At 72.8% G+C, this 27,065-nt stretch overlaps 5 protein-coding genes across 5 annotated transcripts; 2 read left to right on the forward strand and 3 right to left on the reverse strand.

Annotated features, from left to right (window-relative positions):
- Positions 1–269: 269 nt before the first annotated feature.
- AURANDRAFT_24467 (hypothetical protein) lies at positions 270–1,508 on the forward strand (the record flags this gene model as incomplete). Its single annotated transcript, XM_009037373.1, has 1 exon — positions 270–1,508. One exon carries the CDS (start codon positions 270–272, stop codon positions 1,506–1,508), a length of 1,239 nt encoding a protein of 412 aa, XP_009035621.1.
- A 1,812-nt stretch (positions 1,509–3,320) lies between these two features.
- On the reverse strand, positions 3,321–9,253 carry AURANDRAFT_71369 (hypothetical protein; the record flags this gene model as incomplete). Its single annotated transcript, XM_009037512.1, has 4 exons — positions 3,321–4,687; positions 5,032–5,101; positions 5,611–8,729; positions 8,804–9,253. The coding sequence occupies 4 exons, from the start codon at positions 9,251–9,253 to the stop codon at positions 3,323–3,325; spliced, it is 5,004 nt and encodes a 1,667-aa protein (XP_009035760.1).
- Positions 9,254–9,524: 271 nt separating this feature from the next.
- On the reverse strand, positions 9,525–11,792 carry AURANDRAFT_63232 (hypothetical protein; the record flags this gene model as incomplete). The annotated part of the gene is made up of 1 exon (XM_009037511.1): positions 9,525–11,792. The coding sequence occupies one exon, from the start codon at positions 11,790–11,792 to the stop codon at positions 9,525–9,527; it is 2,268 nt and encodes a 755-aa protein (XP_009035759.1).
- Positions 11,793–14,231: 2,439 nt separating this feature from the next.
- On the forward strand, positions 14,232–18,698 carry AURANDRAFT_63233 (hypothetical protein; the record flags this gene model as incomplete). The annotated part of the gene is made up of 5 exons (XM_009037374.1): positions 14,232–14,381; positions 14,651–14,863; positions 15,271–15,915; positions 15,939–16,373; positions 18,051–18,698. 5 exons carry the CDS (start codon positions 14,232–14,234, stop codon positions 18,696–18,698), a joined length of 2,091 nt encoding a protein of 696 aa, XP_009035622.1.
- Positions 18,699–25,519: 6,821 nt separating this feature from the next.
- AURANDRAFT_53271 (hypothetical protein) lies at positions 25,520–26,290 on the reverse strand (the record flags this gene model as incomplete). Its single annotated transcript, XM_009037510.1, has 1 exon — positions 25,520–26,290. One exon carries the CDS (start codon positions 26,288–26,290, stop codon positions 25,856–25,858), a length of 435 nt encoding a protein of 144 aa, XP_009035758.1.
- Positions 26,291–27,065: the final 775 nt, after the last annotated feature.

Here is a 27,065-nt window from a genome sequence, read left to right on the forward strand (position 1 = left end):
GGCATGGACTAGGAGTCGCGGTGAGGCGACGCGGGGGTGCGTGGGTGCTGCTCGCCTAAGGGGGGCTGAGCCTGTGACTGGGGACATCTCGGAAGTTGCACGGGTGTCCAGAGCGAGGGGCCCGATGTGAGGCGCGCACGGGTACCGGTTTGTCCAAAAAAGACCCCGGCGGCGAGCCGGCCACTTCGACAGCAGACGACGATCGACGACGCTCACGTGGTACAAGTTGGCCAGCCTCGTCGCCCGCAGCCGCTAAAACCTCGACAAAGATGGGCAAGGGCGCCCGCGCCGCCCTCCAGATCGCGGAGAAGGAGACGCTCATCGCGGCGCTCATCCCCAAGGAGAAGCTCCCGACGAAGAAGGAGATCCGCGATAGCATCCCCGAGCACTGCTTTCAGCACTCCTACACGGCGGCCTTCGCGCACGTCGCCCGCGATGGCCTCATCATCGCGACGTTCGCGTTCCTCGCCTTCGCGTGCCTGCGCCGCGAGAACCTCACGGCCGTCGACTGGGTCGGCTGGAACTGCTACGCGTTCTTCCAGGGCGCGGCGCTGACGGGCTGGTGGGTCCTCGCGCACGAGTGCGGCCACGGGGGCTTCTCGGCGTCGCAGCTCGTCAACGACTGCGTGGGCATGGTGCTCCACAGCGCCCTGCTCGTGCCCTACTTCGCCTGGCAGTACAGCCACGCGAAGCACCACAGCAAGACGAACCACCTCATGGACGGCGAGACGCACAACCCCAACTCCAAGGACGACGTCGAGGAGGCGGGCTACGTGACCCTGGCCCACGCCGTGGGCGAGGAGGGCTTCGTCGTCTTCCAGCTCTTCGCGCACCTCGTCGTCGGCTGGCCCGTGTACCTCATCATGAACGCGTCGGGCGCGCGGCGCCTCTACAACGGCAAGCCCATCGAGGGCCGCCTCCTGGACCACTACCGCCCGACGTCGGCCCTCTTCCCGCCGTCCTGGCGCAAGCGCATCTTCATCGGCACCTGCGGCATCGCCGTCGCGCTCGGCGCCATCGCCTACTCCGTCGCGGCCTTCGGCGCGCTGCCCGTCTGGCTCTTCTACGGCGGCCCCTACATGTGGGTCAACTTCTGGCTCGTCCTCTACACCTGGCTCCAGCACACGTCGCCCGACGTGCCCCACTACGGCGACGACGAGTGGACCTGGGTCCGCGGCGCGCTCTGCACGATCGACCGCCCCTACGCCGAGTGCCTCGGCTTCTTCGACTGGGTCCACCACCACATCGGCTCGACCCACGTCTGCCACCACCTCTTCTCCAACCTCCCCTGCTACCACGCCGTCGAGGCCACGCAGCACCTCAAGGCCTACCTCAAGCCCCTCAACCTCTACAACTACGACCACGACAGCCTGTGGGTCTCCATGATCAAGGCCGCGCGCACCTGCCACTACATCGAGGAGCCCGCCGGCGTCCAGTACCCCAAGCCCATCACCAACCTCTTCAACAAGGACGGCAAGGCCGCGCCCAAGGCCGCGAAGGCGGACTGAGCGCGCCGCGCCGGACATCGGCCCCCGGGCCCCCGCGCCGCGAAGATACCCCTCCTCTAAGGCGCGCTTGCAACTGAGAGTTCGTGTCGGCGAGGCGGCGCGCTCTGCGGTATCAGGCGCGGTGCCAACGGAGAGTGTTCTTAGCGCACAGTGTAGCGCTCGCGACTCGGAGACTCGGAGGGGTGCGACTCGAACCACGGCAGGTGGCGGCGCGTCATCGGCCGAGGAGGTCGCCGAGGCGGAGGCGCGGCACGTCCGCGGCGAGCTTGTACGTGAAGCCGTCGCCGGACTCGTCCGCGTCGCCCTCGCGGAACGTCGCGGACAGCTGCGCGCGCGGCGCGGCCGACGCGTTCGCGGACCCGTGGTGGAACGTGCGGCAGTCCATGAGAAAGACGTCGCCCGCGGCCGCCGTCAGCGCCACGGGCGCGACGTCCGCGAAGGGCGCCGGCGCGGCGGCGGCCGGCGGCGCGGCGTCCGCGACGACCTCCTCGCCGTCGGGCCCGTAGATCGTCGGCCGGGGGCCCGCGGCCCGGAGCGCCGCCTACGGAGAACCGGCGGTCCCGCGCGTTTTGACCAGCGGACGCCGGAGCGCGACCCAGTCGTAGTCCCTCGCCGTCGCGTCGGGCGCGAGCGGGTAGTAGACCGTCGGGCCCTCCTCGAGATCAAAAGGCAAATTGACTTCAACATGATCCGCCCAAAATTACAGCGCCAGCGGCGGGCACGCGCTCGCCGTCTTCCCGAGGAACTTGTCGAAGAGCGGACCGAGGTCCGCCGCCTGGAGGAGCCCGAGGTTCGCCTCGATGACGGGCCGCGGCCAGTCCCACCAGCGGAGCTCGAGGAGCTTCGCGATCGTGTCCTCGTCGAAGCGGTAGCGCGCGACGCGCGCCGGGCTGCCGACGACGACGGCGTAGGGCGGCACGTCCCTGGCGACGACGGCGCGCGCGCCGACGACGGCGCCGTCGCCGATGGTCACGCCGGAGAGGATCGTGACGCCCGTGCCGATCCAGACGTCGTTGCCGACGACGACGTCGCCCTTGGTCCGGACGTTGCTCTCCAGCGACGGGAAGAGCTGCGGCAGCGGGTAGGTCGTCGCGTAGGACATCTCGTGGTCCAGGCAGAGGAGCACCTCGAGGCCCCGGGAGAGGGAGCTGAACTTGCCGATCGCCATCGACGCGTCCGCGCAGCGCGGGTCGCGGAACGCGCCCCGCAGCCACGCGTCGTCGTCGAGGTCGACGACGTAGGTCCCCGTGCCGATGGAGAGCGCGCTCCGCCCGCGGACGAGCGCGCGGATTTCGCCGCGGTTGTAGTGGAAGCCGAGGCCGTCCCAGTGTCTTCGCCGCAGCGTCGCGTTCGCGGCGACGATCGCGTCGATGGCGCGGGAGAGCTCGGCGACGATCCGCTCGACGTTGCACGCGGCCATGGCCGCGTGCCACGTCGCGCCCGGCCGCGGATCGTTGTCGAGTCCGAGCGTTGCGACGGCTTTGAGCGCGCGCTCCGTGAGGTTGCTATGGATGTAGAACTCGAGGTTCACGAGATCGCCGTTGACCTCGATCTCGAGCATCTGCAGCGGTTCGCCCTCCAGCGACGCCGCTGGATCGCCATTGACCTCGATCTCGAGCATCTGCAGCGGTTCGCCCTCCAGCGACGCCGCCGCCAGCGCGACGAGCAGCCATGGCCTCATCATCTCGTGATCATCGGGCAAGAATCCGGCAGCCCATATTATCGGTGTCAGCTGGTTGAACCGCTTCTTGAAACTTTTTATTGAACCCAAGATGAAGCGGCGACACCCTCGAGCGTGGCACCCGCCAGCGCGCTTAGAGGGCCGCGAGGAACGACGCGTTCGGGCAGGTGCCCATGTTGCAGAGGTCGACCTCGCCGGAGCCGATGGGCCGGCTCGGCACGTAGTCGCCCTGCCGGAGGCCGTTGATGGACAGGGCGACGCCGTTGGGCGCGGACACGTAGAGCGCGTAGCCCGAGCCCCACTCGAGGTCCTCGGCCTCGTCGAGGCGGCGCCCGTGGCCCTCCTTGTTGACGTGGTACTTGAGGCCGAGGCGCTCCGCGAGCTCCGCGAGCGAGCCGAGCGTGTGCGTCGAGTTGCGCACGGCGAGGCCCGCGTGGTGGTCCATCCACTGGTCGAAGCCGCAGACGTCGTCCCTGAGCGCCGCGGCGTGCGTGTCGAGCATGACCGTTTCCCAGGCCGCCACGGTCAGGGGCCCCGTCGTGTTCGCCGCGGGCCGCTCGACGAGCTGGAACTGCATGATCGCGTTTTCCGAGAGCTTCGCGAAGTCGTACGTGTCGACGGCGACGCCGGCGCCCGCGTCCCGGTCCAGCACGCGGGCCAGGCCGCCGTCCACGAAAAAGGCCCGGTCGCGCGTGAGGTTCGACGTCGGCCAGGAGACGCGCGCGGCGTGGAGGAGCGGCTTCGCCGCGTCCTTATCCGTGAGGGCTCCAAAGACCGAGGCGACGGTCGCGCCGTCGCGGAAGACGTAGCGCGCGTGCGGGTGGGGCAGCGCCGCGTCGCAGGCCGTGGCGCAGGTCTCGGACATGAGCTCGATCAAAATGGACGACGACGCCGCGCGGACGATGACGCTGTAGTAGGTCTGCCACTTGAGCACGACGTACCGTTGCCCGACGGCGTCGAAGGTCGCGCAGAGACGGTCCAGGCTCGCGACCCAGAAGCCCGTCGTGAAGTCCAGGAACGCGTCGTAGGCGCCCGTCGCCCTCACGGCGTCCAACTTGACCGTGAGCGCGTCCTCGACCTGCTCGTTCGACATGGCGCCGTACGGCCGCGCGGACGACGCGTTCACGTGGACCGCGTGGAGGCCGAAGCCGTTGGTGTAGGACGTCGGCGCCGTGACCCACTCGGCGCCGGCGCAGGCCCCGGAGCAGAGGGCGGCGCAGTCCTGGGGCGTCGCCGCGGTCGCCGCGGAAAGCTCTTTCCCGATGAGCGACGAGCCGATCGAGTACTCGCCCGTCGCCTTGACGAAGGCGACGGAGCCCACGGCGTAGCTCGTCGCCTCGGCGAGGGCGGCGCCTTGCGCGTGCAGGTGGCAGGTGCCGTTGGGGACCGGCGCCACGGCGACGCGCGTGCGGCCCAGCTGGCCGCAGCTCTCGGCCTTGCTTGGGTAGTCGGTCTGCACCGGCAGCATGGTCATGAGAAACTGGCTCGCCGCGTGCGCCTGCGACACGGAGTAGGTGTGCTTGCCGAGGCCATTGCCATACTGCTGAGCGCGCGCCACTGCAGCGAGGAGCACGTAGGCAAGCATCGTCGCGGTCGGGCAGCTCCGAGCGCTGGGCAGCAGCCAATCATCGACGTGATCCAAATCCTCCTTGTTTCTTGCCTCAACTTTGAGCCAAGCTGAGTTGTTGACTCAATGTTGAAGGACACTTTTGTGTCGATCGGCGCCGCGCCGCGACACGCGACCGACCCCATGAGCGACGACACGCCGGAAGACGACGTCTCGATGAGCGACGACAAGCCGGAAGACGCCGCCGCGCCGGAAACCAGCGCCGCGCCGGAAACCGCCGCCGCGCCGGAAACCGCCGCCGCGCCGCCGCCGACGCCGTCCGTGCCCGTCTGGCCCATCGTGAACCTGGATCCCAACGTCGTCGTGCCGCCGCCGACGGATCGCCCCGCGCAGCCCTGGGAGGCGCCCGAGTTCCAGCGCGAGTGCGCGGCGAAGCGCCAGGGCGTGCTCGCCATGTACTACGGCCGGGACCCCGGCGTCGGCGGCATGTTCGGCACGGACGAGGAGATGTGGCGGCAGCGCTTCGACCCCGTCGGCGAGGCGCGGCTCAAGACGCTCCGCGTGCTCGCGCAGAACGGCCACGGGCCGGAGGACCCCATGGTGCGGGAGACGGTGCACTTCTTCTGCGTCGAGAAGCAGAAGGAGCTCGAGCGGGACCCCGTGTTCCAGAAGAGCCGCATGCTCGCCTGGCTCGGCGACGGCACCGTCGAGAAGATGTCCGTCAAGGAGCTCCAGAACACGTGCAAGAAGTACGGCCTCGGCAAGTCGGGCTCCAAGGCCCAGATGGCGGACCGGCTCCGCGAGTGGGCCGAGGCCCCGCCGGAGGAGGCGGCGGAGGAGGAGTAAGGCGTTACTTCCCCCGGGACGTCCAGCGGCGCTTCGACGCGGGGCTCGCGAAATCCGCGGGGATCGCGGCCGGCGGCGCGCGCCGCAGCGCCCGGCGGCACGTCGCGAGCGCGTCGACGTCGACCTTGAGCGCCGCCGCGAGGCGGTTGCACCACTCCGCCGCGCCCTCCTCGTCGAGCGCGTTGCGGAAGTTCGCGAAGAGCTGCGACTTGACGAAGCAGCGCGCCCACGGCGGCACGTTGACCTCGTCGTCCTCGGGGCTCAGGAACGTGTCCTCGGGCGCGTTGTGCACGAGGCCCAGCGCCCGCAGGTTCGCCTCCTTGCGGTCGCCGTCCGCGAGCTCCAGGGACGCGGCCGCGAGCACGGCTACGTGGCGCGCGACCGTCGACGCGATGGTCCGGAGCGCGTCGCGCACGGCGACGTGCGTGCCCGGCCGGAGCACGGCGCCGCCCGTCGTCCGCGGCGTCGGCGGGCCCGCCGCGGCGCCGCCGCGGCGCCCCGCGGACGAGCCGCGGCGCGCGGGCGACGGCGGCGGCAGCACGCCGGCGACGCCGCCGGGCGCCGGCGCGCCGGTGCCATTTGGCGCCGCCGCGGGCTGGCGGGACCGGCCCCGGCGCCGGCCCTTGCGGAGCACGTGGCGCTTGATCGTGTCCGCGTGGGCCTGGAGCCGGTTCATCAACTTGTCCGCCGCGGGCAGCGTCGTCACCGCCGGGTCCGCGCCCCCGAACAAGCGGAGCTCGTCGTCGTCGCAGCGCGCGAGGAGGCTCGGGATCGACGTCGGCCGCCGGAGCCGGTCCATGAGCGGTGGCCCGCCGTACGTCACGCCCACGAGCACGGGCACGGGGCTGTCCAAGTAGTCCGCGAAGCGCTGGGGCAGCACGACGATCAACGGGCCCGCGGGGTGGAGGGGCCGCGCGAGCGTCAGGAGCGCGAGCACGCAGGCCGAGCAGTCCGACTCGTCGGCGCATTCGACGACGACCGTGAGCTCCGCGAGTAAGGCCGCGACGGCGCGGAGCACGTGGCTCAGCCGGAGCCGGCTCAACAGCACGGGCAGGGCCCACTCTAGAATCGCCGCGCCGTCGCCGTCCCAGACGCTCTGCCCCGCCTCGACGTCGCCGCGGCTCCGGCAGTAGACGACGTCGGGCCGCTTGAGCCCGTCGCGGCGCCCCCGCTCGCGCCGGCTCAGCTCCGGCGGCGCCGGCGGCGCGCGGTCCTCGACGGCGTGCTCGTCCGCGCGGGGCCGCTTCGACGGCGTCGCCGGCACCAGCCCCGGCACCAGCGCCTGCTCGTCGATGGCGACGGGCGGCGCCCAGCGCGCGCGGACGCCCGGCGGCGGCACGGGCACGCGCGCGAACGCGCACGCGAAGCGCGCGACCGCGGCGTTCGCGGCGTCGACGCAGGCCGCGGGCGACGCCTTGGCCCGCGACGCCGCCGCCAGCGCCGCGGCGACGTCCTGCGCGAGGAGCGCGCCCGCCGCGAGATGCAGCGCGAGGAGGCTCGCGCGCCGCGTGCAGAGCACGACCCGCAAGTCGGACCGCATGACGACGGCCGTCTGCTTCTTGGACCGGTGCGCGTCGCGCCGCTGCAACCCGCTCAACACGACGGCGTACAACGGCTCGCCGCCGCCCCCAAAGGCCATGACGGAGGTCGACACCGTCGCGTGGCCGCCGCTCTCCGTCGCGGCCTCGGCGGCCTCGGCCTTGAGCGAGAGCGAGTCGCCGCGGCAGGTGATGCCGTCGGGCGCGCAGAAGCAGCAGACCGTCTCCGCGAGCTCCAGCGGCAGGCTCTTGGCCGGGTACGCGTGGACGACCTGCGCGTCGACGGTCGCGACGTACGCCTTGCGGTGGCCCGCGTCGCGCGCGGCGACGGCGGCGACGGCCGTCGCCACCGTGCGCACGGACGCGCCGACGACGAGGACGTGCTCGAAGAGGCGCGAGTCCGACGTGTCCCGGAGCGCCGCGGGCGGCACCGTCTCCGCCGCGGAGACGCGCGCCGCGGCGTCGTCGAAGGCCGCGATCGCGTCCTCGTCGCGCCGCGCCGCGTGCTCCCGGTCCAGGTCGTCGAGGGGCGACGCGATGAGCAGCCCCGCGTTCGGCGCCATGTCCGACGCGGCGTCGTCCGTGGCGTCCGTGTCCGCGGACAGCGACTCCGACGGCGGCGCGCGCGAGACGAGGCCCGGCAGCGGCGTGCCGTACGCGAACTCGAGCTTGCGCTCGCGCGGGTGCGCCCGGTGCCAGGAGCGCCACTCCGTCGCCCGCGCCTCGTCGCTGGAGAAGGACTGGGGGCCGGCCAGGCCCGGCAGGCGCAGCGCGCCGCCTACTCGGCCCCGCGGCGCCGGGTCCGCCCCGACCGACTCGAGCCGCGCCTCCGCGGCCTTGACGACGGAGCGGACGACGCCGGCCTTGAGGGCGCGCCACTCGGCGTCGGCGACCTCGGGCGACTTGGGCGCCTCGGAGACGATCTCCGGCGGCGGCGGCCAGTAGGGCGAGCTCTCGGACGTGAGCGGCGGGAAGTCGTCGCCGGGCTCGCCGGGGTCGAGCACCTCGCTCGCGAAGTCGAAGACCGCCGCGGCGACGGCGGCGTCCTCGTCGCTCCGCGGCGTCGCCGCCTGCTCCACGGACGCGGCGAAGAACGCGGCCCACTCGCGCTCCGCGGCCGCGGCCGCCGCGCGGTCCTCCTCCGCGGACCGCTCCTCGGCGGGCGGGTTTTCCGGTGGCGGCGACGGGGCGGGGTCCGCCGTCGGCGACGGGGCGGGGTCCGCCGTCGGCGGCGACGGCGCCGCGTCCGCCGACGGCTCCGGCGGCCGCGGCGGCGTCGCGGGCGCCTCGAGAGCCGCGACCGTCTCCGGCTGCTCGACCTCCGCGCTGAGGCCGTCGTCGCCCGTGTCGAGCGCCTCGGGCGCCTCGATCTCGTCGACGAGCGACGCCGCGCTCGCGCTCCGCCTGGGCGCCGGCGGCGCGCCGGACTTGGCCGCGGCGAGCGCGCGGTGCGCGGCGCGCGCGGCGTCGAGCGGCCCGCCGACGACGGCCGGCGGGCCGCCGTCGTCGTCGTCGTCGGACGCCGACGACGACGACGTCTCGAGGAGCGGGTGGCGCGCGAGGGGCGCCGCGGCCTCGGCGCGGCTCGCCTCGAGGAACGCGGTCCACGATCGCTCCGCGTCCGCGGCGGCGGCCGGCGGCGGCGACAGCGACGGGAGCCGACGTCGAGGATGCGCGGCGCGTTCTCGACGTCGACGTCGACGAGGAGCGGCGCGTCGCCGACGGCCGGCACGGCGCCGGCGCGCCGCGGCGGCGACGGCGGCGAGCTCAGCGACTTGCGGCCCGGCGCCGGCGGCCGCCAGGGCGCGGCCTCGCGCGCGGCGCTCAGCGTGCGCGGCGGCGGCCGCACGAAGCGCAGCGCGACGGGCCGCGGCGCCTCGCGGAGCGCTCCGACCAAGCGCTCGAACGCCGCGACGTCCATCGTCGCGGACTCGCAGAGCTCGCGCACGCTCGTCGCGCCGACGGCCACGAGCTCGTCGCCGGCGCGGAGCCGCGCGCCGTGGGCGCAGCCGGGCTTCACGGTCTTGACGACGACGCTCGGGTGGCCCGTGGTCTCCGCCGGCGCGATGGTGAGGCCCAGCGGGCCCGCGGGAAAGGTGAGGGTGAAGGACATGGTTTGGACGTCGCAGCCGTGGCGTGCGACGCGTGCGTTCGTTGCGCGGCGCGCGCGGCGTCACGCTATGGGCTCACGAATCTCATGAGACTGCCCCCATGCGCTGAGGCCGCGGCGTCCGCGGCGCGACTGAGGCAATTTTTATATTTTTTCGCCTAAAACTTCAGCTTCGGTGACGTGGACGTCAAGGACTACGTCAACGAGCTCTCGTTCGAGTTCGCTTCTTGCCTTGGAATTGCCTCCGCCTACACGCCTACCTTGGGCTTACTTTTTACTCGCGGGGGGCGACCTGGCTCAGGCTCATCGACAGGAGCGCCTCGAGCTCGTTCTGGCCCATGGAATTGAGCTCCTGGCGGTGCTGCGGCGTGAGGATCGCGAGCGGGTCGCTCATGAAGACGGCCACGGGGTTGATGCGGTTCATGTACGCCGCGGGCGCGCAGGTCCGGAAGGCGTGGTCGACGTCAGAATCCGCGACGCTGCTCAAGCTCGCGAGCATCGTCGCGATCTTGCGCGCGACCGTGAGCGACACCGCCGGAAAGCGGCCCGAGTCGTGCTTGTAGCGCCGCGCGGCCGCCTCGTTGACGACCTCGACCGTGAAGCGCGGGACCTTGGCCCCGATGGCGCCAAAGACCGCGCGGGGCGTCAGGTTCGGGTGGTCCGCGTGCTTCGCCGCGAACGCCGTCGCGTCGCGGAAGGAGAGCAGCGCCGCCACCTCGCCCGAGTCGTGCTTGTAGCGCCGGTCGCCCGTGCTCTCGTCGAAGACCTCGACCGTGAAGCCCGGGACCCGGGCCACGATGGCGTCGAAGACCGCGCGGGGCGTCAGGTTCGGGTGGTCCGCGTGCTTCGCCGCGAACGCCGTCGCGTCGCGGAAGGAGAGCAGCGCCACCTCGCCCGAGTCGTGCTTGTAGCGCCGCGCGCCCGTCTCGTTGACGACCTCGACCGTGAAGCGCGGGACCTTGGCCACGATGGCGCCGAAGACCGCGCGGGGCGTCAGGCTCGGGTCGTCCGCGTGCTTCGCCGCGAACGCCGTCGCGTCGCGGAAGGAGAGCAGCGCCGCCACCTCGCCCGAGTCGTGCTTGTAGCGCCGCAGGCCCGTCTCGTTGACGACCTCGACCGTGAAGCTCGGGACCTGGGCCACGATGGCGCCGAAGACCGCGCGGGGCGTCAGGCTCGGGTCGTCCGCGTGCTTGGCCGCGAACGCCGTCGCGTCGCGGAAGGAGAGCAGCGCCACCTCGCCCGAGTCGTGCTTGTAGCGCCGGTAGCCCGCCTCGTTGACGACCTCGACCGTGAAGCTCGGGACCTTGAAGGAGAAGCCCCCCCGAGCCCAGACGACGAGTTGCGACGGAGGTCGCGCGGCGTCGTCGTCGCCGCCGCCGTCGACGGCCACCGCCTCCAGGGGTTCCACCGCGGCGTCCTGGTCGTCGTCGTCGCCGCAGAAGCCGTCGTCGTCGTCGTCATCGTCGTCGTCGCCGCCGTCGTCGTCGTCGTCGTCGTCGGCCGCGGCGTCGTCCAGCTCCTCGCCGCCGTCGGCGAGCGCGGCGCCGGGGCCGAACGCGACGCCCGAGTAGTTGAGCAGCCCGATGGCGCGCGAAAAGGCGCCGACGGCGCCCACGCGCGCGGCCTTGCAGGTCTGGTTCAGCGACAGGTGCGCGCACTGCTCCACGGTGACGGGCTGCTTGTCGCTCGGGAGGAGCTTCTCGATGTGGTTCCACGCCCGCTGGGCGCCGCGGGAGGAGAGCACGACGGCGTAGTCGCCTTTGATCAGGCGCAGCAGAGCGCTGTTGATCTCGGCGCTCGGGTCGCGGAGCGCGGGCGCGGAGGTGATGTCCGTGAGCGCGGACCGCGGGTTGAAGCGGAGCTGCACGAAGCGGCCGTCCTCCTCCTCCTCGAGGACCTTGTGCGAGAACAGGCCCTGGTCCTCGCCCGGGAGCACGCACGCCTCGAAGACCAGCAGGTAGAACGGCATGATCGTGCCGATGGCGCTGATGAGGTCGAGGATGCGGCCGAGCTCCTTCGTCGTCGCCGAGCGCCGGTTGAACGCGTCGTCGGGCTTCTGGCCCCGGAGCGCCACGAGCAGCACGACGACGAGCACCGTGTCGTTGGCCTGGGGGCTCGCGCCCGGGACGAACTCCGACACCTTGATGAGCTCGACGGCGAACCGCGTCCCGGTCGCGGTTACGATGTCGCTGAGGTGCTTGACCGCGTCCTCCAGCGACGGCGTCGGGTTCTGCGCGAGGAGGACCTTGAGACCGGCGGCGTCCCGGGCGACGCGCGCGCGCTCGCCGCGCGGCTTCCGCTGGTAGCGGTCGAGCCCGTCGAGCTCGTTCAACGCGACGCTCGGGGGCGAGTGCACCGCGTGGGCGTACATGTCGTCGACGCTGCTGACCTGGCCCCGGTCCGCGAGGCGCCGCGCGACCTCGGCGACGCCCTGGTCTTTCAGGACGAACCGTCCCTCGTCGTCGCGCCGCAGCTGCCCGTGGTTGTCGACGAAGCCGCCGCTGCCGAACGCTCGCTTGTAGCCGTCGCGGTACCCCGGCATGGCGCGGCGCGCCGCGGCGGCGCGGCGGAGGTGGCCCGGCGGCGGTGAGCGCGGCGGCGGCGCGGAAGTGGCGCGGCGGCGGCTGGCGCCTGCGAATTCGTGGGGTTCGCGGCGGCCGGAAGACGCGCGAGGGGGCGCGCGACGTGGCGCGCCGTCGGCGGCGTGGGGCGGGGCGCGCCCCGGCCCTCGACGGTGGACGCGGGGCGGCGTACGGCGCGGGCGCTGCGCGAACGACGAGCAGTACCCTCGCAGATCGACGAGGCCGATTATCGAATCGATGGCACCGGGCTGCACCATGAAAAACAGTGGCAGTCAAACACGGCCGAATGAGCTTGTCGTTGCCTTCGGCGAGTGCTTGTGGCAGCTCCGCTGGCGTGCGGGCGCAAATCGGCCGCGCTCCGCCAGTGCTGCTGCGTCACAGCGCGCCTCCGGGAGCGCTCGAGGCGCCCGCGGTCGCGACCACCTTACCGCTGCTGAACGTCTTTGGAGGAGGCGATGCCGACGTGCGGCGGAGCCGCGGCGCCAGCGGTCGAGCGCCGCCGCGGGCCGCGGCGGAAACGCTCGCGCGCCGCCGCGGCGCCGAGCGCCGCTCCGAGCGCGTCGCCCACGGCGACGAGCGCCGGCACGACGAGCTCGGCGCCGCGGGGCCCGCCGCCGAGGGCCGCCGCGCGGAGCCGCGGCGCCGGGCGGTCGACGCCTCGGCGCGGGCCGCGACGCAATCTGCCGCGCGCCGCGGCCGCCGCGCGGCGGAAACGCTCGCGCGCCGCCGCCGCGGGCCGCGGCGGAAACGCTCGCGCGCCGCCACGGCGCCGTGGTCGATCGTGGCCGAGCGCAGCCGAGCGCGGAGCTCTTTGGCCGAGATGTCCGAGATCTCCTGCGAGAGCCTCGAGGCCCGCGCGGATGTGGGCGCGGCGGCCGCCGGCTCCGGGGCCCGGTATGCACGGGCCCGCCGAGGACGCCGGCCGCCGCACCGCGGCGTGCTCCGGGACCTGCGGCGCGACCTCCGCCGCGAGGCGCTCGCCGCAGCCGACGCGCTCCGCGAGGTGCGCGCGCGCGAGCTCGAGGAGGGCTTCGCCGAGGCGACGGAGGTGCGCCAGCGCGAGGTCTCCGAGCTCGAGGCGCGCGTCGGCGACGACGTCGAGGCCGCGCGTTCGACGCGCGGCTCGCGGACGAGCTCCGCGCGCGCGACGACGGCCGTTGCTCCTCGCGCCGCCAGCGGCGCGGGCGCCCGGTCCGGTGCTGGACGACGCCGAGGCGGCGGACGCGGCGCCGCCGCCGGAGCCGCGGACGCCGCCGCCGCCCGCGGCCGCGCCATGCTCACGGCGTCCTAGGGCGACGGCGACGCGCGAAAGCTCCGCGCGTTGCGCCTCGCGCTTATGCCCTAAGTACGCGTGCCACGACGCGGGGCTTATGTGGCCGGGCGCGCGCGGCGCGTCGGCCGCGGAGCGCGTGCACCCCCGCGTCGGCCGGCCGCGGACGCGCGGCGTCGCAGATCCGCGGCCACGGGCTCGCGGACGCGCGAAGGGCGCCTGGGCCGAGGGCCGTGGCGGCCCGGGCAGGAGCCACGGCGGCGCGGCGACGGGCACGCGTCGGCGGCGCCCCAGGCCGGAGCGCGTTCTCGCCGCCGTCGGCCGCGACGAACGCGCGCGCGGCCCGGGCCGTCGCGCTCGAGGCCGTCGTCGGGGGCGCCCAGGACGTCGCCGTGGGCCGCGGCGACGGCGAGCTCTCGAGCGCGCCGGCCGTCGCCGCGCGGCGGGCCGGCGCCGCCGCGGCCGGAGCGCGTGCTCGCCGCCGTCGGCCGCGACGAACGCGCGCGCGGCCCGGGCCATCGCGCTCGAGGCCGTCGTCGGGGGCGCCCAGGACGTCGCCGTGGGCCGCGGCGACGGCGAGCTCTCGAGCGCGCCGGCCGTCGCCGCGCGGCGGGCCGGCGCCGCCGCGACCGGAGCGCGTTTCGGAGCGCGTGCATAGCCCGACCCGCGCGACGTCTGGCGCGAGTCGCTCGAGCCTCGCGCGCATCATCATCCCGCCCAGCCGCCGTCCCGCGCCGTCGCCGGTCTGGCGGCCAGGCCGCTCGCGAGCGCCGCGCGTCTCGCCACGCGGGCCGCGGCGCGGTGGAGCGTCTGATGCGTCGCGCGCCGCAGCCGCCGCCGCCGTAGAGGAGGTGCGCGTCGCCACAGAGCCAGCCGCAGTCGTCAGAGGACACCGCGGCGCTGGTCGACAGGGCGAGCGACAAGGTCGCCCGGGCCTCTGGCGGCGGAAACGGCAGCCCAGGCGCCGCGCCGAACGCTGGCTCGCGTCGAGCCGCTGAGGCTGCCCATCGGCCACCGGAGAGCCACCACTGGTTCAAGAATGGTGTCAAGCAAAGCGGGACACATTCCGGAATATTGATGTTTCCGACGTATATCTCAGCTTAGAAGCTGATAAAGGCACTGGGCGAGCATGAAGCGCGCCCACGGCGCCGGTGTCCGCGCCGGCGCCGGCGCGGCCACCGCGCCGCGGCGGCAGCGCCGCAAGCAGCTCGACGCGGCCGCGCACGTCCCCGTCTCGCTCGCGCCGGCCGCGAGGGCCGCCGCGCGGAGCCGCGGCGCCGTGCGCCGTTCCGAGCGCGCCGCCCGCGGCGACGGGCGCCGGCACGGCCTCGCGGGCGCGGCGGGGCCCGCCGCCGAGGGCCGCCGCGCGCCGCGCGTCCGCGGCGGAGGCATAGGTAACAGGCTAGTTTATTCGATTACTAGGCCTCGCTTCCTGGCGGACCTCTCCCGGGCCTTCTCCTCCTTCTCCCGCTCGTACTCCTCGGCGAGCTTCATCTGCTTCGCCATGTCTGTCTCCCGCGGCCGAACCCACCACCGTGACTCGGGAAGCAGCGGCTCCAGAGCCTGAGCCCGAAGCCGAACCTGAGCCTCGGCCCCAACCAGAACCCGAATCCGAACCCGAACCCGAAGCTGAGCCTGAGCCTGAGCCGGAGCCGGCTCGGGCTCGGGCTCCGGCTCCGGCTCGGGCTCGGGCTCCGGCTCCGGCTCCGCGAGGGCGCGCAGGACCGCCGCGGCCTTCTCGTGGCCCTCGCGCGCCGCGTAGTCCGCCGGCGCCAAGCCGTGCCAGTCCGCGGGCGTCATCGTGCCGATCGCGCGCCGGACGGCGCCGTCCGTGCCCTCGTGGCCCCGGTTGTAGAAGTCCAGCAGCTCCAGCAGCACGCGCATGAGGACGCGCTTGAACAGGAACCAGTCGCCTCTTCTGCCTACGACTGCAACACACAATTTCTCGGTCAAAATTACGCGCGCTTCGTCGGTGACGAGGCGCACCCGCGCCGCGATATCGCGCCCGTCGTCGTCGCGCATGGAAGCCTGCAAACGCTTCCATGCCAACTTCGGCTCAGGAGACAACAAGTTTCTCATGTTATCCCAGAGTTGGTCCATCATGTTTTCAGTCGGGGCATTCAATAATCAATGTATCATTTCCTTGCCGCTCAGCTTCGTGCACGCAGCATGGGCTGCCGACGCTCAGCCCCGTCCTGTCCTTCAACTGCACGACCTACGACACGCGCGTCCAGGTGCTCCAGGTCGACGACGACAGCGACATGTACGGCGTCGCCAGCCTCGAGGTGACCACGGGCGAGTACGACATCCTCTGGGACGTCGACTGGTTCGACGGCCACGTCAACGCCGTGGGCCTCTACGCGCCCGAGGGCGAGGGCACCTACGCCTGGGGCTCCTTCGGCGGCTGCCTCTGCAAGCTCTACCGCGTCCGCGCGCAGCGCCTCGACGCGCCCCTGGAGGAGGAGAAGCCGAACGTCGACGCGGTCCTGGGCGGCGGCGACGACTACTCCAAGGACGTCGGCCGCGACGAGCGGTGCTTCTACTGGGTGGAGAGCATCCTCGACGACGAGCCCGTGTCCCGCTCGGGCGTCGAGTTCCTCGTCTCCGAGGACCTGTACGAGGAGGCCGTGCTCGACGTCGCGACGGTCACCGAGACCGGCGGCCAGGTCTGGATCGACGACGACCTCGTCGACGGCCAGGTCTGGATCGACGACGACCTCGTCGACGGCTCCTACCTCTTCCGCCTCGGCGAGGCCTTCGAGATCTTCGTGGGCAAGATCATCACGGGCTCGGGCTACCCGGAGACCTACGCGGTCCTCGCGACGTCGCGTGGCAGGACGGCGACCAGGAGTTCGGCGCGGCCTTCACGTTCTACGACCCCCAGGGCGACGTCCACGTCCTCTTCTCGTCGAACCAGGGGTCGGGCGTGTACGAGCTCGCGCTGCCGATCGCGATCCCCGACGGCTGCTGGAACACGGGCGTCGACACGTCGTCGCGCGCCGGCTGCTCGGCCGCGGGCGCGCAGCCCATCAACTACATCGACCCGTCGGACGAGACGGACAGCAACGACGGCATGGACTGCCCCTACGACCTCGAGATGTTCGTCCCGTCGGCCGCGCCGACGCGCGGCCCGTCGTTCTCGCCCATCGAGCCCTTCGACCGCGCCGCGCACAGCAACCCGGTCCAGGTGCTCCAGGTCGACGACGAGAGCGACATGTACAGCGTCGCGGAGCTCGACGTGGCCACGGGCGAGTACGAGGTCCACGGGCGAGTACGAGGTCCTCTGGGACATCGACTGGTTCGACGGGCATGTCAACGTCGTGGACCAGGGCAAGTCGTGGGCCTTCACGCACTGCATGTTCGCGCGCCGTCCGAGTCGTCGCCGCGCCGCGGACCACGCGTCGCTCGATCGGCGGACGGAGCACGGCGATCGGCCCGGTGCTCGGCGGCGTCGGCCGGGAGCGGCGACCCCGCGGGCCAGAGGCGCCGCTCGACGGCCGCCGACGCGTCGGGGACGCCGTCCGCGGCGCCGCGGCGGGGCAGACCCGTAAGAAGGTGGAGTCGTGGGAAAGATCTTAAGGCTGGGTGAAGGCGTCGCGGGCGCGGCCGGCGCGGGCGCGGGCGCGGCGGCGCCCGCGGCGCCCGCGGCTCCAGCGGCGGCGCCGCGTCCGCGGTGTCGCGGTCGTCGTCCGGCGCCGGCCCGGGCGTCCACGCCGCCGGCGGGGCGACGGGCGACAGCCGCCCCATGCCCGCGTGCCCCTGGTTGTAGACGGGTAGGAGCTTTTGTCGGCGTAGATCGTCGGCAGCTTCCGCGAGGCCGTCGGAGTAGAGGCTGCGTCGCCGCTCGGCGCGTTGCCGACGTCGGTCTCGTGCGCGGCCGTGATGCCGCCGCCGACGTGGAAGAACTCGGACACGAGCAAGTCGATCTACGCCACGACCTCGTGGGCCTCGACGTCCCGCGCGAGGTGCGCGCTGCGAGCAGGGGCTCCCTCGGCGTGGCACGGGCCGCGAAGTCGCCGTCGCCGCCGATGCTGAACGCGCAGGCCGACTCGCCGGAGTCGAACCAGCCTGAGCCGCCGATGTCCTCGGCCGTGGGCGGCGAGGTATTCTCGATGCGGCCGCGCGCCCGTCGCGTGAGCGTCCGCGCGTCGTTGGCCGCGCGCGTGTCGTCGACGTCGTAGGTCGCCGCCACCGTGGTCTCGACGATGGAGATGACGTGCGGGAGGGCGCTCGAGGACACCTCGACGCGCAACGTCTGGCCGATCTCGAAGAGGGTCTCGACGATCGGCCCGACGTCCGGCTTCTCCGACGCCGTCGCGAAGCACTCCGCGCTGTCGACATCGAAGTAGCAGAGGTGTGCGTGGACCCGGAAGAGCGCGTAGAAGGTCCCGTCGCGGGCGCCGGGCGTGTAGAGGAGCACGACGACGATGGCGTGGTGGTCCCCGTACGCGACCGTGTAGGCCCTGGAATAGACGTCCGCGACGACGTCGAGCTGGCGCAGGCTGTGCTCGTCCACGCCGTCGTAGCGCGTGTCCTGCCTGCGTCGGGTTCTCGTAGAGCTCGCAGCTGACGTCGGAGAGCGTCGCGCCAGGCGCGACGAGCGGCGACTCGAGGTCGAACATGACGGCGCTTTGGTTCGACGCGAAGCTGGGTGGCTCGCGCCCGTCGCTGCCCACGCGGCGAGCGTGCGCGCCGGGAGCTCGTGCGAGCGCGAGCGCCTGGAGCTGGCGCGAGCCACGGAAGCTCGGCCGCCGCATGAGCCGATCGACTGCGTGTGTGCGGCTGCCCGCCGCATCGGGCTAGCAGCACCAGTGACGCGTAGGTTGGCGGCATGGTGCACTCACTGTCCGCCCGAGCGCGACCGAGATCTGCGCTCGAGCTGCGAGTCATGTCCATGTCTCTTCAGATCGTCGACTTCGTTCGCGCCGCGTCCCCAAACGAGCGACAGCAAGCCTCTCGTTTGGCCATGGCGTGCCTGACGCACGTGCGCCGCAAGGGCGTCCGCAGCATTCTCCAGGACGTTTGGGCGCACCCGAACGACGTGGAGCTCAGCAACGCCATGGAGGCCGCGCTCTGGTGCACGGTCATCCGTTTGCCCGCCCTCCTCCTCTGTAACCCGCAAGCGGCGGTCGGGCCGCTCTTCTTCGCCATGTTCCGCGACGACTACTCCGCGCGGCGCTTCCAGATCTTCAAGGACCGCATCGAGCGCGAGGCGCTGCTCCGCGCCCTCGACATCGACCGCTCGGCGCCGCGCCGCGCCCTCGACATCGAGCGCTCGGCGCCGCGCCGCGCCCTCGACATCGAGCGCTCGGCGCCGCGCCGCGTCGTCGAGGTCTCGCGCTCGCCGCTGTACCGCGCCCTGCGCCGCATCGAGGACGCGGCGCCGCAGGAGAAGCACCTCGTCGAGTTGACCCAGGAGGAGCGCTACATGCTCCACGCGCACATCGATACCCTGACCACGGGAGAGGAGCTCAAGGCCTGCTGCGTCGCGTTCGGCTTGCCGCCCGACGGCGGCCCATTCCGCTTTGGGTTACCCGCCGCGCGACTCAAGGACTTTGTCGACGGCCGGCCTGCGAAGAAGCGCCGCCTCACCTAAAACCCCATTTGAAACACTCCGCGCGAGCTCAGGACTAGGTTAAAAAAAAGTTTATGTACGGGACGTCTTCGGCCCGGCCGAAGCCGCCTAAGAGAGCTCTCCTCGCCGCGGACTTGAGCGCGAGCGCCGCGCCACGGGGGACGACCTATAGGACGGCCGCTGTGCGCGGCGATCGCCGGGCCGCGGGGCCGCTCCTCGCGTAGCTCGCGGAGGCCGACTCCGACGCCGAGGAGGACGCCGAGCTGTGAATTTTGAATTTTGAAGTTTAATTGAAATTGCAGAGGATGGTCGGCGTTCACCGCCGTCGCGGCGCTTCCATTCCGGACGGAGCTTTCGTTCTCTGGCCCCCGCAGAAGGAGCGCAGCGCCTTCGTGTCACGGTCATGGAGTAACCCTGCGCGAGCGCGCATGGCCGGCCACATGGAGGTCACCTTCGAGCAAAAAGCGCTGGGCATGGTCATCGGCTGCCGCGAGCGGGATAAGCGCGCCGTCGTGGTCACGATACGGAAGGGCGGCGCCGCCGAGTCGCTCGGCGTGCTGCCCGGCATGCTCATCGCCAGCGTCGACGGGTCGGCGATGACGTCCTTCGACGAGGCGCGCGCCCCGCGTCCGGTCTCGAGCGGCCCGGGGCCGCCGCGCGCGCGTTTCGCTTCTGGATCTCGATGGTCGCGCCGCAGGTCATCGGCCGCGTGCCCCGCATGCAGCGCCCCCTGCGCGTCGCCTTCGAGGTCCCGTCGCCGCCGGCGTCGCCGGCGTCGAGCCCGGCGTCGGCGAGCGGGCGCGAGAGCCCCGCGTCGTCCGCGTCGAGCCGGTCGTCGAGCGGGTCGAGCCGCGGGTCGCCGCCGCCCGCGTCGCCGTCGGCGGACGCGCCCGCGGCGCTGCCGCGCATCCCCGCGCCGCCGCCCAAGTTCAAGCCGCCGCCGCCGCCGCGGCGCGTCGTCGAGGTCTCGCGCGTCGCCGCCGCGGCGGCGCCGGCGGCGCCGGCGACGGCGGGCGGCGCCGTCGCGGGCCGCTGGGAGGCGATCCAGCGCGAGCACGAGGCCCACGCGCGGCGGGCCCTCGACGCCGTGCGCGACGGCGTCGTGCGGGACATGGCGACCATGGAGCTCGAGGACCGCGAGGTCGTCCGGGGCAAGATCCGCTTCTTCTCGCAGCTCTTCGCGTCGGCCGTGTCCGCGGGCGCGTCCGAGGCGCGGCTCCTCACGGAGGTCGACGCGCCGTCGGCGCGGCGCACGCGCGACACGCTGCGCCACCGGCGGCGCTGCGCCGCGGACGAGGATCTCCGGGCCCGGCGCGCGCCGCGGCCGACGTTCGAGAACGTCGCGGCAAATCCGAACGAGCTCGTCATCATGCTCCAGTCGCCCGCGCTGAGCGACGGCGGCCTGCCGGCGAGCCCGACGCGGCGGCCCGCGGCGGGCCGCGCGGCCGACCGCTTGGTCTACGCGTTGGTCGACGTGTCGCGCGTCGACGACCCCGCGGAGGCCGCGGCCGTCGCGACGTGGCGACGGTACGAGGGGCCGCTCCGCGTGACGGAGCCGGGGAAGTACGCGGTGCTCACGAAGCTCATCCCCGGGGCGCCGCCCATGGCCCAGGCCGACGCCGACGCGTTGCGCGAGGACGCGCTCGCGGGCGGCCGCCACTCCGACGACCTCGGCAATCTCCTCTACGAGACGTGCGCGGCGGAGTCGTGCGTCGCCACCGCGGTCTTTGAACTCGGCGAGTCGCCGCCGTTGCTCCAGTACGAGGAGTGCCCCCAGGAGCTGGCCTTCGTGGCGCGGCGGGACGCGGCGGGCCTGGCGTGCCGCAAGTGCGGCGGCGAGGCGACGGGCGACCGAAGGCTCTACGCGAAGGCCGGCTTCGTCATCTGCCGCGCGTGCGCGCTGCGGGGCGCGGGCGTCATGGTCGACCCGGGCGCGCGGCGCATGTGGTTCTCCCAGATGATCTCCTTCGTCGGCAACCGCGCCATCCCGCTCCCGAAGTCGCAGCCCCTGCTCACGCAGATCCTACGGGTGCTGCAGGCGCACCCGGGCATGTGCGTCCGCTTCGAGGGCCACGTCAACTCCAAGTGCGGCCTCGACTGCGACGGCTCCAAGCCCTGCGCCAACGCGGGCGAGATGTGCAAGAAGTGCCCGGGCGGCGCGTTGGGCCTGTCGACGGCGCGCGCGAACGCCGTCCGCGCGTTCGTCCTCGCCTGCGGCGTCGAGAGCGACCGCATCTACGCCGAGGGCTTCGCCGGGACGCGACGATTGACCGGCGACGTCATCGACGAGAGCATGGGCCACATCAACCGCCGCGTCGAGGTCCACACGCTCCTCTGCTGAGCGCCGACCCCCTGTTGTCCCCTCCGTCGTACATAGTGAACCTGTCGTTGCAGTCGGGTTACCGCTTCCGAAGCATGGTGGGCTGCTCGGCCCTCGCGCGGCGCTGCGTCGCGTCGGAGATGGTGGGCTGCTCGGCCCTCGCGCGGCGCTGCGTCGCGACGCGGCGGCTGCACAGTACGGCACCGATGACGCTCTACCACTGCGTCGGCGCGCGGTCGCTGCGCGTGCTCTGGGCCTTCAAGGAGCTCGGGATGTCAGAGTACGACTTGGTGACCATGCCCTTCCCGCCCCGGGCGCACCACCGGCCGTTCCTCGAGCTGAATCCACTGGGGACCATACCGCTCCTGGTCCACGGCGACGCGAAGCTCACGGAGTCCTGCGCGGGCGCCGTCTACGCCGCGGAGGCCGTCGCGCCGGACGGCCCGCTGCTCGTGCGGCCGGCCGAGCCGGACTACGCGAGCTTCCTCAACTGGAATTACCATGCGGACGCGACGCTCACCTTCCCGCAGACGCTCGTGCTGCGGTACCGCGACTTCGCGCGCCGGCGGCGTCCACCCCGCGCGTTTTCGAGACGATCACGACCGCGACGTAGGAGCCGCACAAGAACCTCGGCGGCGCGGCGGACGACTACGCCAAGTGGTTCCTCGCGCGCCTGCGCCTGCTGGACGCGGCGCTCGAGGACCGCCGCGACTTCCTCTGCGCGGGCCGGTTCACGGTCGCGGACGCGAACGTCGGCTACGCGCTCTTCCTCGGCCGCGAGATCGGTCTCGCGGGCGCCTACGCGCCCCAGACCGCGGCCTACCTCGACCGCCTCGTCGGCCGGCCCGCGTTCCAGGCCGCGCGGGCCGAGGAGGCGGCGTCGCTCGCGTCGTGGCATAAGGCGCGTGGGGCGTAGGCGGCTTAGGGGCGCCGGAGTCCCGGCCTACTGGTCCTGCTTCGCGCGCTCGGCGTTGCGCTGGTCGCGCTCGCGCTCGAAGGCGCGGTGGTCCGCGCGGTCGAGGAACTCCTGCTTGGCGAGGTAGCCCTTCTGGCCCGCGTCCTTGAGGGAGTCCTCGAGGCCCTCCTTCTCCTTGAAGACGTCCCAGTCCGCCGACGACTTGGCGACGGTCGTGACGGCCTTGGGCCCCTTGATGGCCTCGAGGACGTCGTCGACGCGGCCCGCCGCGCGCGCCGGCGCGCGCGCGGAGCCCGCGGCGTCGCGGACGGTCCGCGCGATCTGGATCGTCTCGCCGCCGAAGCGCTTCTCCTCGACGACCGTGCGCTTGCGGACGATCTTGCCGCCGAACTTGCTCTCGCCGGGGCCCTCGGCGGCGCGCCTCTGGACGGCCTTGTCGGCCTTCTTGCAGATGGACGCCGCGGCCTTGGCGCCGAAGATGCCCGCGAGGACCGAGCTCGCCTTGTCGCCCTTCTTCTTCGGCTTCTTGTCCTTCTTCTTCTTCTTCTTCTTCTCCGGCGCGGGCGCCGCGTCCGCGGGCGCGTCGTCGTCGCTCGACGCGTCGCCGAGGCCGAGCGCCGCGGCCTCGGCGTCGACCTCGCGCGCGCGGCGCGCGGCGCGGATCGCGTCGCGCGCCGTCGGCGCGGCGCGGTCGCCGGCGAAGGCCTCGGCGCCGCCCGCGGCGGCGATGGCGCGGTCCGCCTCGGCGTCGGCGAAGTCGTCGTCGTCGGCCTCGTCGCCGGAGCCGAGCGCCGCGACCTCCGCGGCCGTGCGCGCCGCGCCGGCCTCCGCGGCCGCGCGGCGGCTCCGCTTCGGCGCGGCGGCCTCGGGCTTCGACGAGTACTTGGACGCGTCGTCGTCGTCGCGGCGGCGCTTGCCGGCGCCCCTGGCCTTCTTCTTCTTGACCTTCTCGCCGTGCTCGTCGTACTCGTCGCCGCTGTCCTCCTCCTCGGACTCATCGAAGTCGCTGTCGAACCAGTCGCGGTGCTCGTGGTCGCTGCCGTCGTCGCTGAACTCGCCGTCGTCGTCCTCGTCCTTCCAAAACTCGTCGACGTCGTCGTCGTCGGTCCGCGACGCCTGGCGCTCCTTCTCCTGCTTGATGAGCGCCGCCATCTGTCCGCCGCGGCGGTCGCGGCGGCTCCGCTGGAGCACGGCCGGCGCGCGCGCCTGCCGGGGCTGCGCGGCCTCGGAGAGGTTCACGAAGAGCGCGAAGTTCCCGTCGCGCAGCGGCGCGAGGTCGTCGTCGTTCATGAGGTCGACGCCGCGGACGCCCCAGGACACCGCGCGCCGGAGCCACTGCTCCGCCTTGTCGAGGTGGCCCGTCTGCGCGTGGCAGCACGCGAGGTTGAAGGCGCAGTCCGCGCGCTCCTCGCTCACCTCCTTGTCGCCCTCCTCCTTCTTGTCGATGGCCAGCGCCTTCTCGAACGCGACGGCGGCGTCGACCCACTCGCCGGCCTTGACGTGCGCCATGCCCTTGTCGCAGCAGTCGTCGAACTCGTTGGGCTCGTTGCTCAGGTGCTCCTCGCGCGCCGTCTTCTCCGCCGCCGCCGCCTCCGCCGCGGCCGGCGCGTCGTCGAAGTCGCTGTCGCTGTCCGACATGGTCGCGGCTCGTGGGTGTGTTGTTGATGAGGCGACAGCTCGAAGCCCTCGAAGGGCGCGCAGATGTCGACGCTGCTGGTCGCGGCGGCGAGGCACTTCGCGCGCTCCGCTCGGAGCCGAGTCGGAAGCTCGCGCCCGTCGCCCTCGACGTCGTCCGGCCGCGACTCGTTACGCGCCGAGCTCCTCAGGCCGTGCAGTCCGGGACGACGCCGACCTTGCAGAAGTCGTAGCCGCCGCCCTTGGGGTTGTCCGGGAGCTTGCCCGAGAGCTGCATGCCCCAGCCGTTGGGCATGTACGCGTAGAAGAGGCCGTGGGCGAAGTAGCGGTAGGCGAGGGGGTACTTCGGGTGCGTCGCCGTCCAGTTCTTGACGGTCTCCGTGTAGGACGTGATGTCCGTGCCCGGGAAGGAGTGGCCGACGTGGCTGTCCGCGAGGCGGTCGAAGCCCTGCGTGGACGAGACGATGCACCTGGCGTGGAGCGCGTTCTGGTAGGCCTCCCACTCGAGGAGCGTGTAGTCGCCCTGGGTCGCGTTGCCGGAGACGAAGAGCATCTCCGCGTTGTCCTTGGCGAGGAAGGCGCCCGCGAAGGCGTCGTCCGTCGACGCGACCTCGCGGCCCTGCATCGCCGTCGTCCAGTAGGCCTTGTCGCGGGCGACGTCGGGCGACGCGAAGGACTTGTGCGTGAAGGTCACGACGGGCATGCCGTTGGCGCCGACCGTCCGCGGGGCCGCGGACAGGCGGGCCTCGAACGCCGCGAGGCCGGCTCGGGGCCCGCGCGGCGCGCCGTGGGCCGGGAGGTCGCCGCGCGCGGCGAGCAGGGACGAGGCGCTGCCCATGATCTCGAGGACCACGGGCGCCGTGTGCGCGCGGACGAGGACGCTGTAGTAGGTCGTCGACGAGCTCGGTTCCGTGAACGACGTCGCGTAGTAGGGCACCGCCGCCGCGTCGAAGGCGGCGACGTAGGCGTCGAGGTCCTGCGTCAGGAGGCCCACGTTGTTCTCCATGTAGACGTCGAACTTCGAGAAGTCGCCGAGGGCCGAGCCGTAGACCTTGGTCTCGACGTCCGCCATCGACAAGTCGCCCGAGTCGCGGTCGTAGGCGCCGACGGCGTGCATCTGGAACGTCGACGAGCTCACGCTCTCGCAGTTCTCGAGGTGGCCGTCGTCGATGCAGAGCTTGGCCCACTCGACGCACTGGTCCGTCGAGTTGACGGGGAAGCCGTCGAGGGGCTGCGTCGGCAGGTAGGTCGCCATCCACGTGCCCCAGCCCAGCGGGTCCGACATGGCGTAGGTCGACTTGCCGAAGCCCGAGCCCTTGGCCTGGGTTTGTGTCGCGAGGGCCAGCGCGGCGACGACCCTGGCCATGGAGGAACCAGCCATCATATGGAGCGGCGGGCCAGAAGATCGGGGAAACATGGCGTTGTTGCACCCGAAACTCACGGCCGAGGATCGGCTGCCTCGACAAGACCTCTGTCTTCCTGTCGGCCACAAAGCACCAGTGCCTCGGCCGCCGCGCAGCCGACGATGATCGTCGAGCGCAGCGCGGACGTCAAGGCGACGCCCGCGAAGATCTGGTCCGCGTGCTTCGCCACCTTCGAATGGGAGAAGTGGGACCCCGACCTCGAAAAGGTCGAGGATGCGCCGGAAGGTGGCCTCGCGGGCGACGCGACCATCACGTTCGTGATGAAGGACGGGCCGGTGAAACGTCTGCCCACGTCGGTGTCGGGCGTCAAGGAGAACGAGAGCCTGACGTTCTCCGGCTCGACGATGGGCGGCATGATGCGCTTCGCCGGCACGGTCGTCCTCACGGCCAAGGACGAGGCGACGACGACGATCGACTACACCTTCGAGATGGCCGGCTGCCTCGGCTCCGTGGCCGGCTGGTTAGGCCCCGACGCGATCGTCGGCGGCACGGAGAAGGGCCTCGCGGCCATGAAGGAGCTCTCGGAGGCGTAGCCGGACCTCGCGTTGTTCGAAAGACAGGTTTACAGTTCGATCCCGGCGTGTCGGGGTGCCGGTCTCGTTGCTTCGGGGTCGGGGTTCGGGCGGCGTTCGGGGGCCGCGTGTGCGTCCCGCGGTGGCCGCGGCGGGGGAGGAGCGCGCTTGTTTGCGGGCGCGGCTCGAATTCGGGGTGTGTTTCGGGGGCGTGGTTGGGGGGGGCGTGGTCGTGGTTCGTCCGGCGCGGTCCGGGGCGAGGAGCGGGGCGCGTAGACACGCGGCGCGGGTCGCGGTGCTCCCGGTCATGCTTCGGTCGCGCGCCGGGCGGGGCCGTTCGGCGCCGGCCCCCCCGGTGACGCGACCCCGCTTCACGCGTTGACGTTCTGGAGGACGCCGAGCATGTGGGACACCTTGGTCCCGTCGTCCTCCGTGAGGGGGAAGACGCGGAGGAAGTTCTGGAACTTGTCGCCCTCCTTGGTGTAGTTGGTGAGGAGCGCGGACGTCGCGTGGCCGTCCTCGCAGCCGCGGACGAGGTCCGCGACCTCGCCCTTCTCCGTGTCCGGGCCCTGGAGGATGGCCAGCGTCTTGCCGACGGCCTCCTCGGCCGTGAAGCCGCAGAGCTTGGTCCACGCGTCGTTGACGTGCTCGATGACGAAGGGCCGCTTCGCCGTCGTCACGACGCGCGCGTCCTCGGAGTCGCGGACGGCGTCGTCGAGCGTGTTGGGGATGGCCACGTAGGGCTCGGCCGTCGGGGACCGGGCGGCGCGCGTGAGCTGCTGCCAGAGGCCCACCGTGTCGAACATGAACTCGAGGCAGACGACGCGGTCGACCTCGCCGACGGGCGCGGGCCGGAACGCGGCCTTGAGGCTGCCGCGCTGCTGGAGCACGACGCGGCGCCGCGAGTCGGAGACGCGCAGCGTCCACGTCGCCATGAGCGCGCCGTCCGCGGCCCAGGACGCGGACGACCGCTCGAGCGCGCACTCGGCGCGGCCGCCGGGCTCGCCGTCCTTGGCCCCGGGCGCCGCCGGCGCGTCGCCCTCGAGGGCCTCGCCGACGCCCGACGACGGCTTGCGCCCGCTCGAGGACCGCGTCGACCGCGGCTCGACGCCCTTGGCCTCGGCGTCCGCGTCGTCGGCCGCGCCGCCCTCGGGCGCGGACCGGCGCATGACGGACGCGAGGCAGACGCGGAGGCTCCGCACGTCGGCGATGGCCGCCTCGATGCCCGACACCGTGCGCCCCGAGGCCGTGGCCTCGTAGGGCGCGAAGGACCGGTACGGCGTGTGCGGCAGGCGGAGCTCGAAGTCGGGCTCGACGAGCTCGCCCCAGAACGCCGGGTCGTCGGCGCCCTGGTCCGTCTCCGACACGCGCAGCGTGAGGATGCGCGCGACCGTGTCGACGCGCTGGGCCCGCTCGTGGTTGCGCTCGTCCATGTCGCGGAGCCGCGCGGCCATCATCTCGTTCTCGCGCGTCAGCGTCTGGACGGACACCTGAAGGTTCTCGACGAACTCCTTCTTGCGGCGCCGCGTCTGGCGCGCGTGCTCGCGGTTGCGGGCGCGGCAGCGGTCCGCCTTGTCCTGG

The sequence above is a fragment of the Aureococcus anophagefferens genome, assembly GCF_000186865.1.
Source record: "Aureococcus anophagefferens unplaced genomic scaffold AURANscaffold_6, whole genome shotgun sequence".
Classification (NCBI taxonomy): Eukaryota; class Pelagophyceae; order Pelagomonadales; family Pelagomonadaceae; genus Aureococcus; species Aureococcus anophagefferens.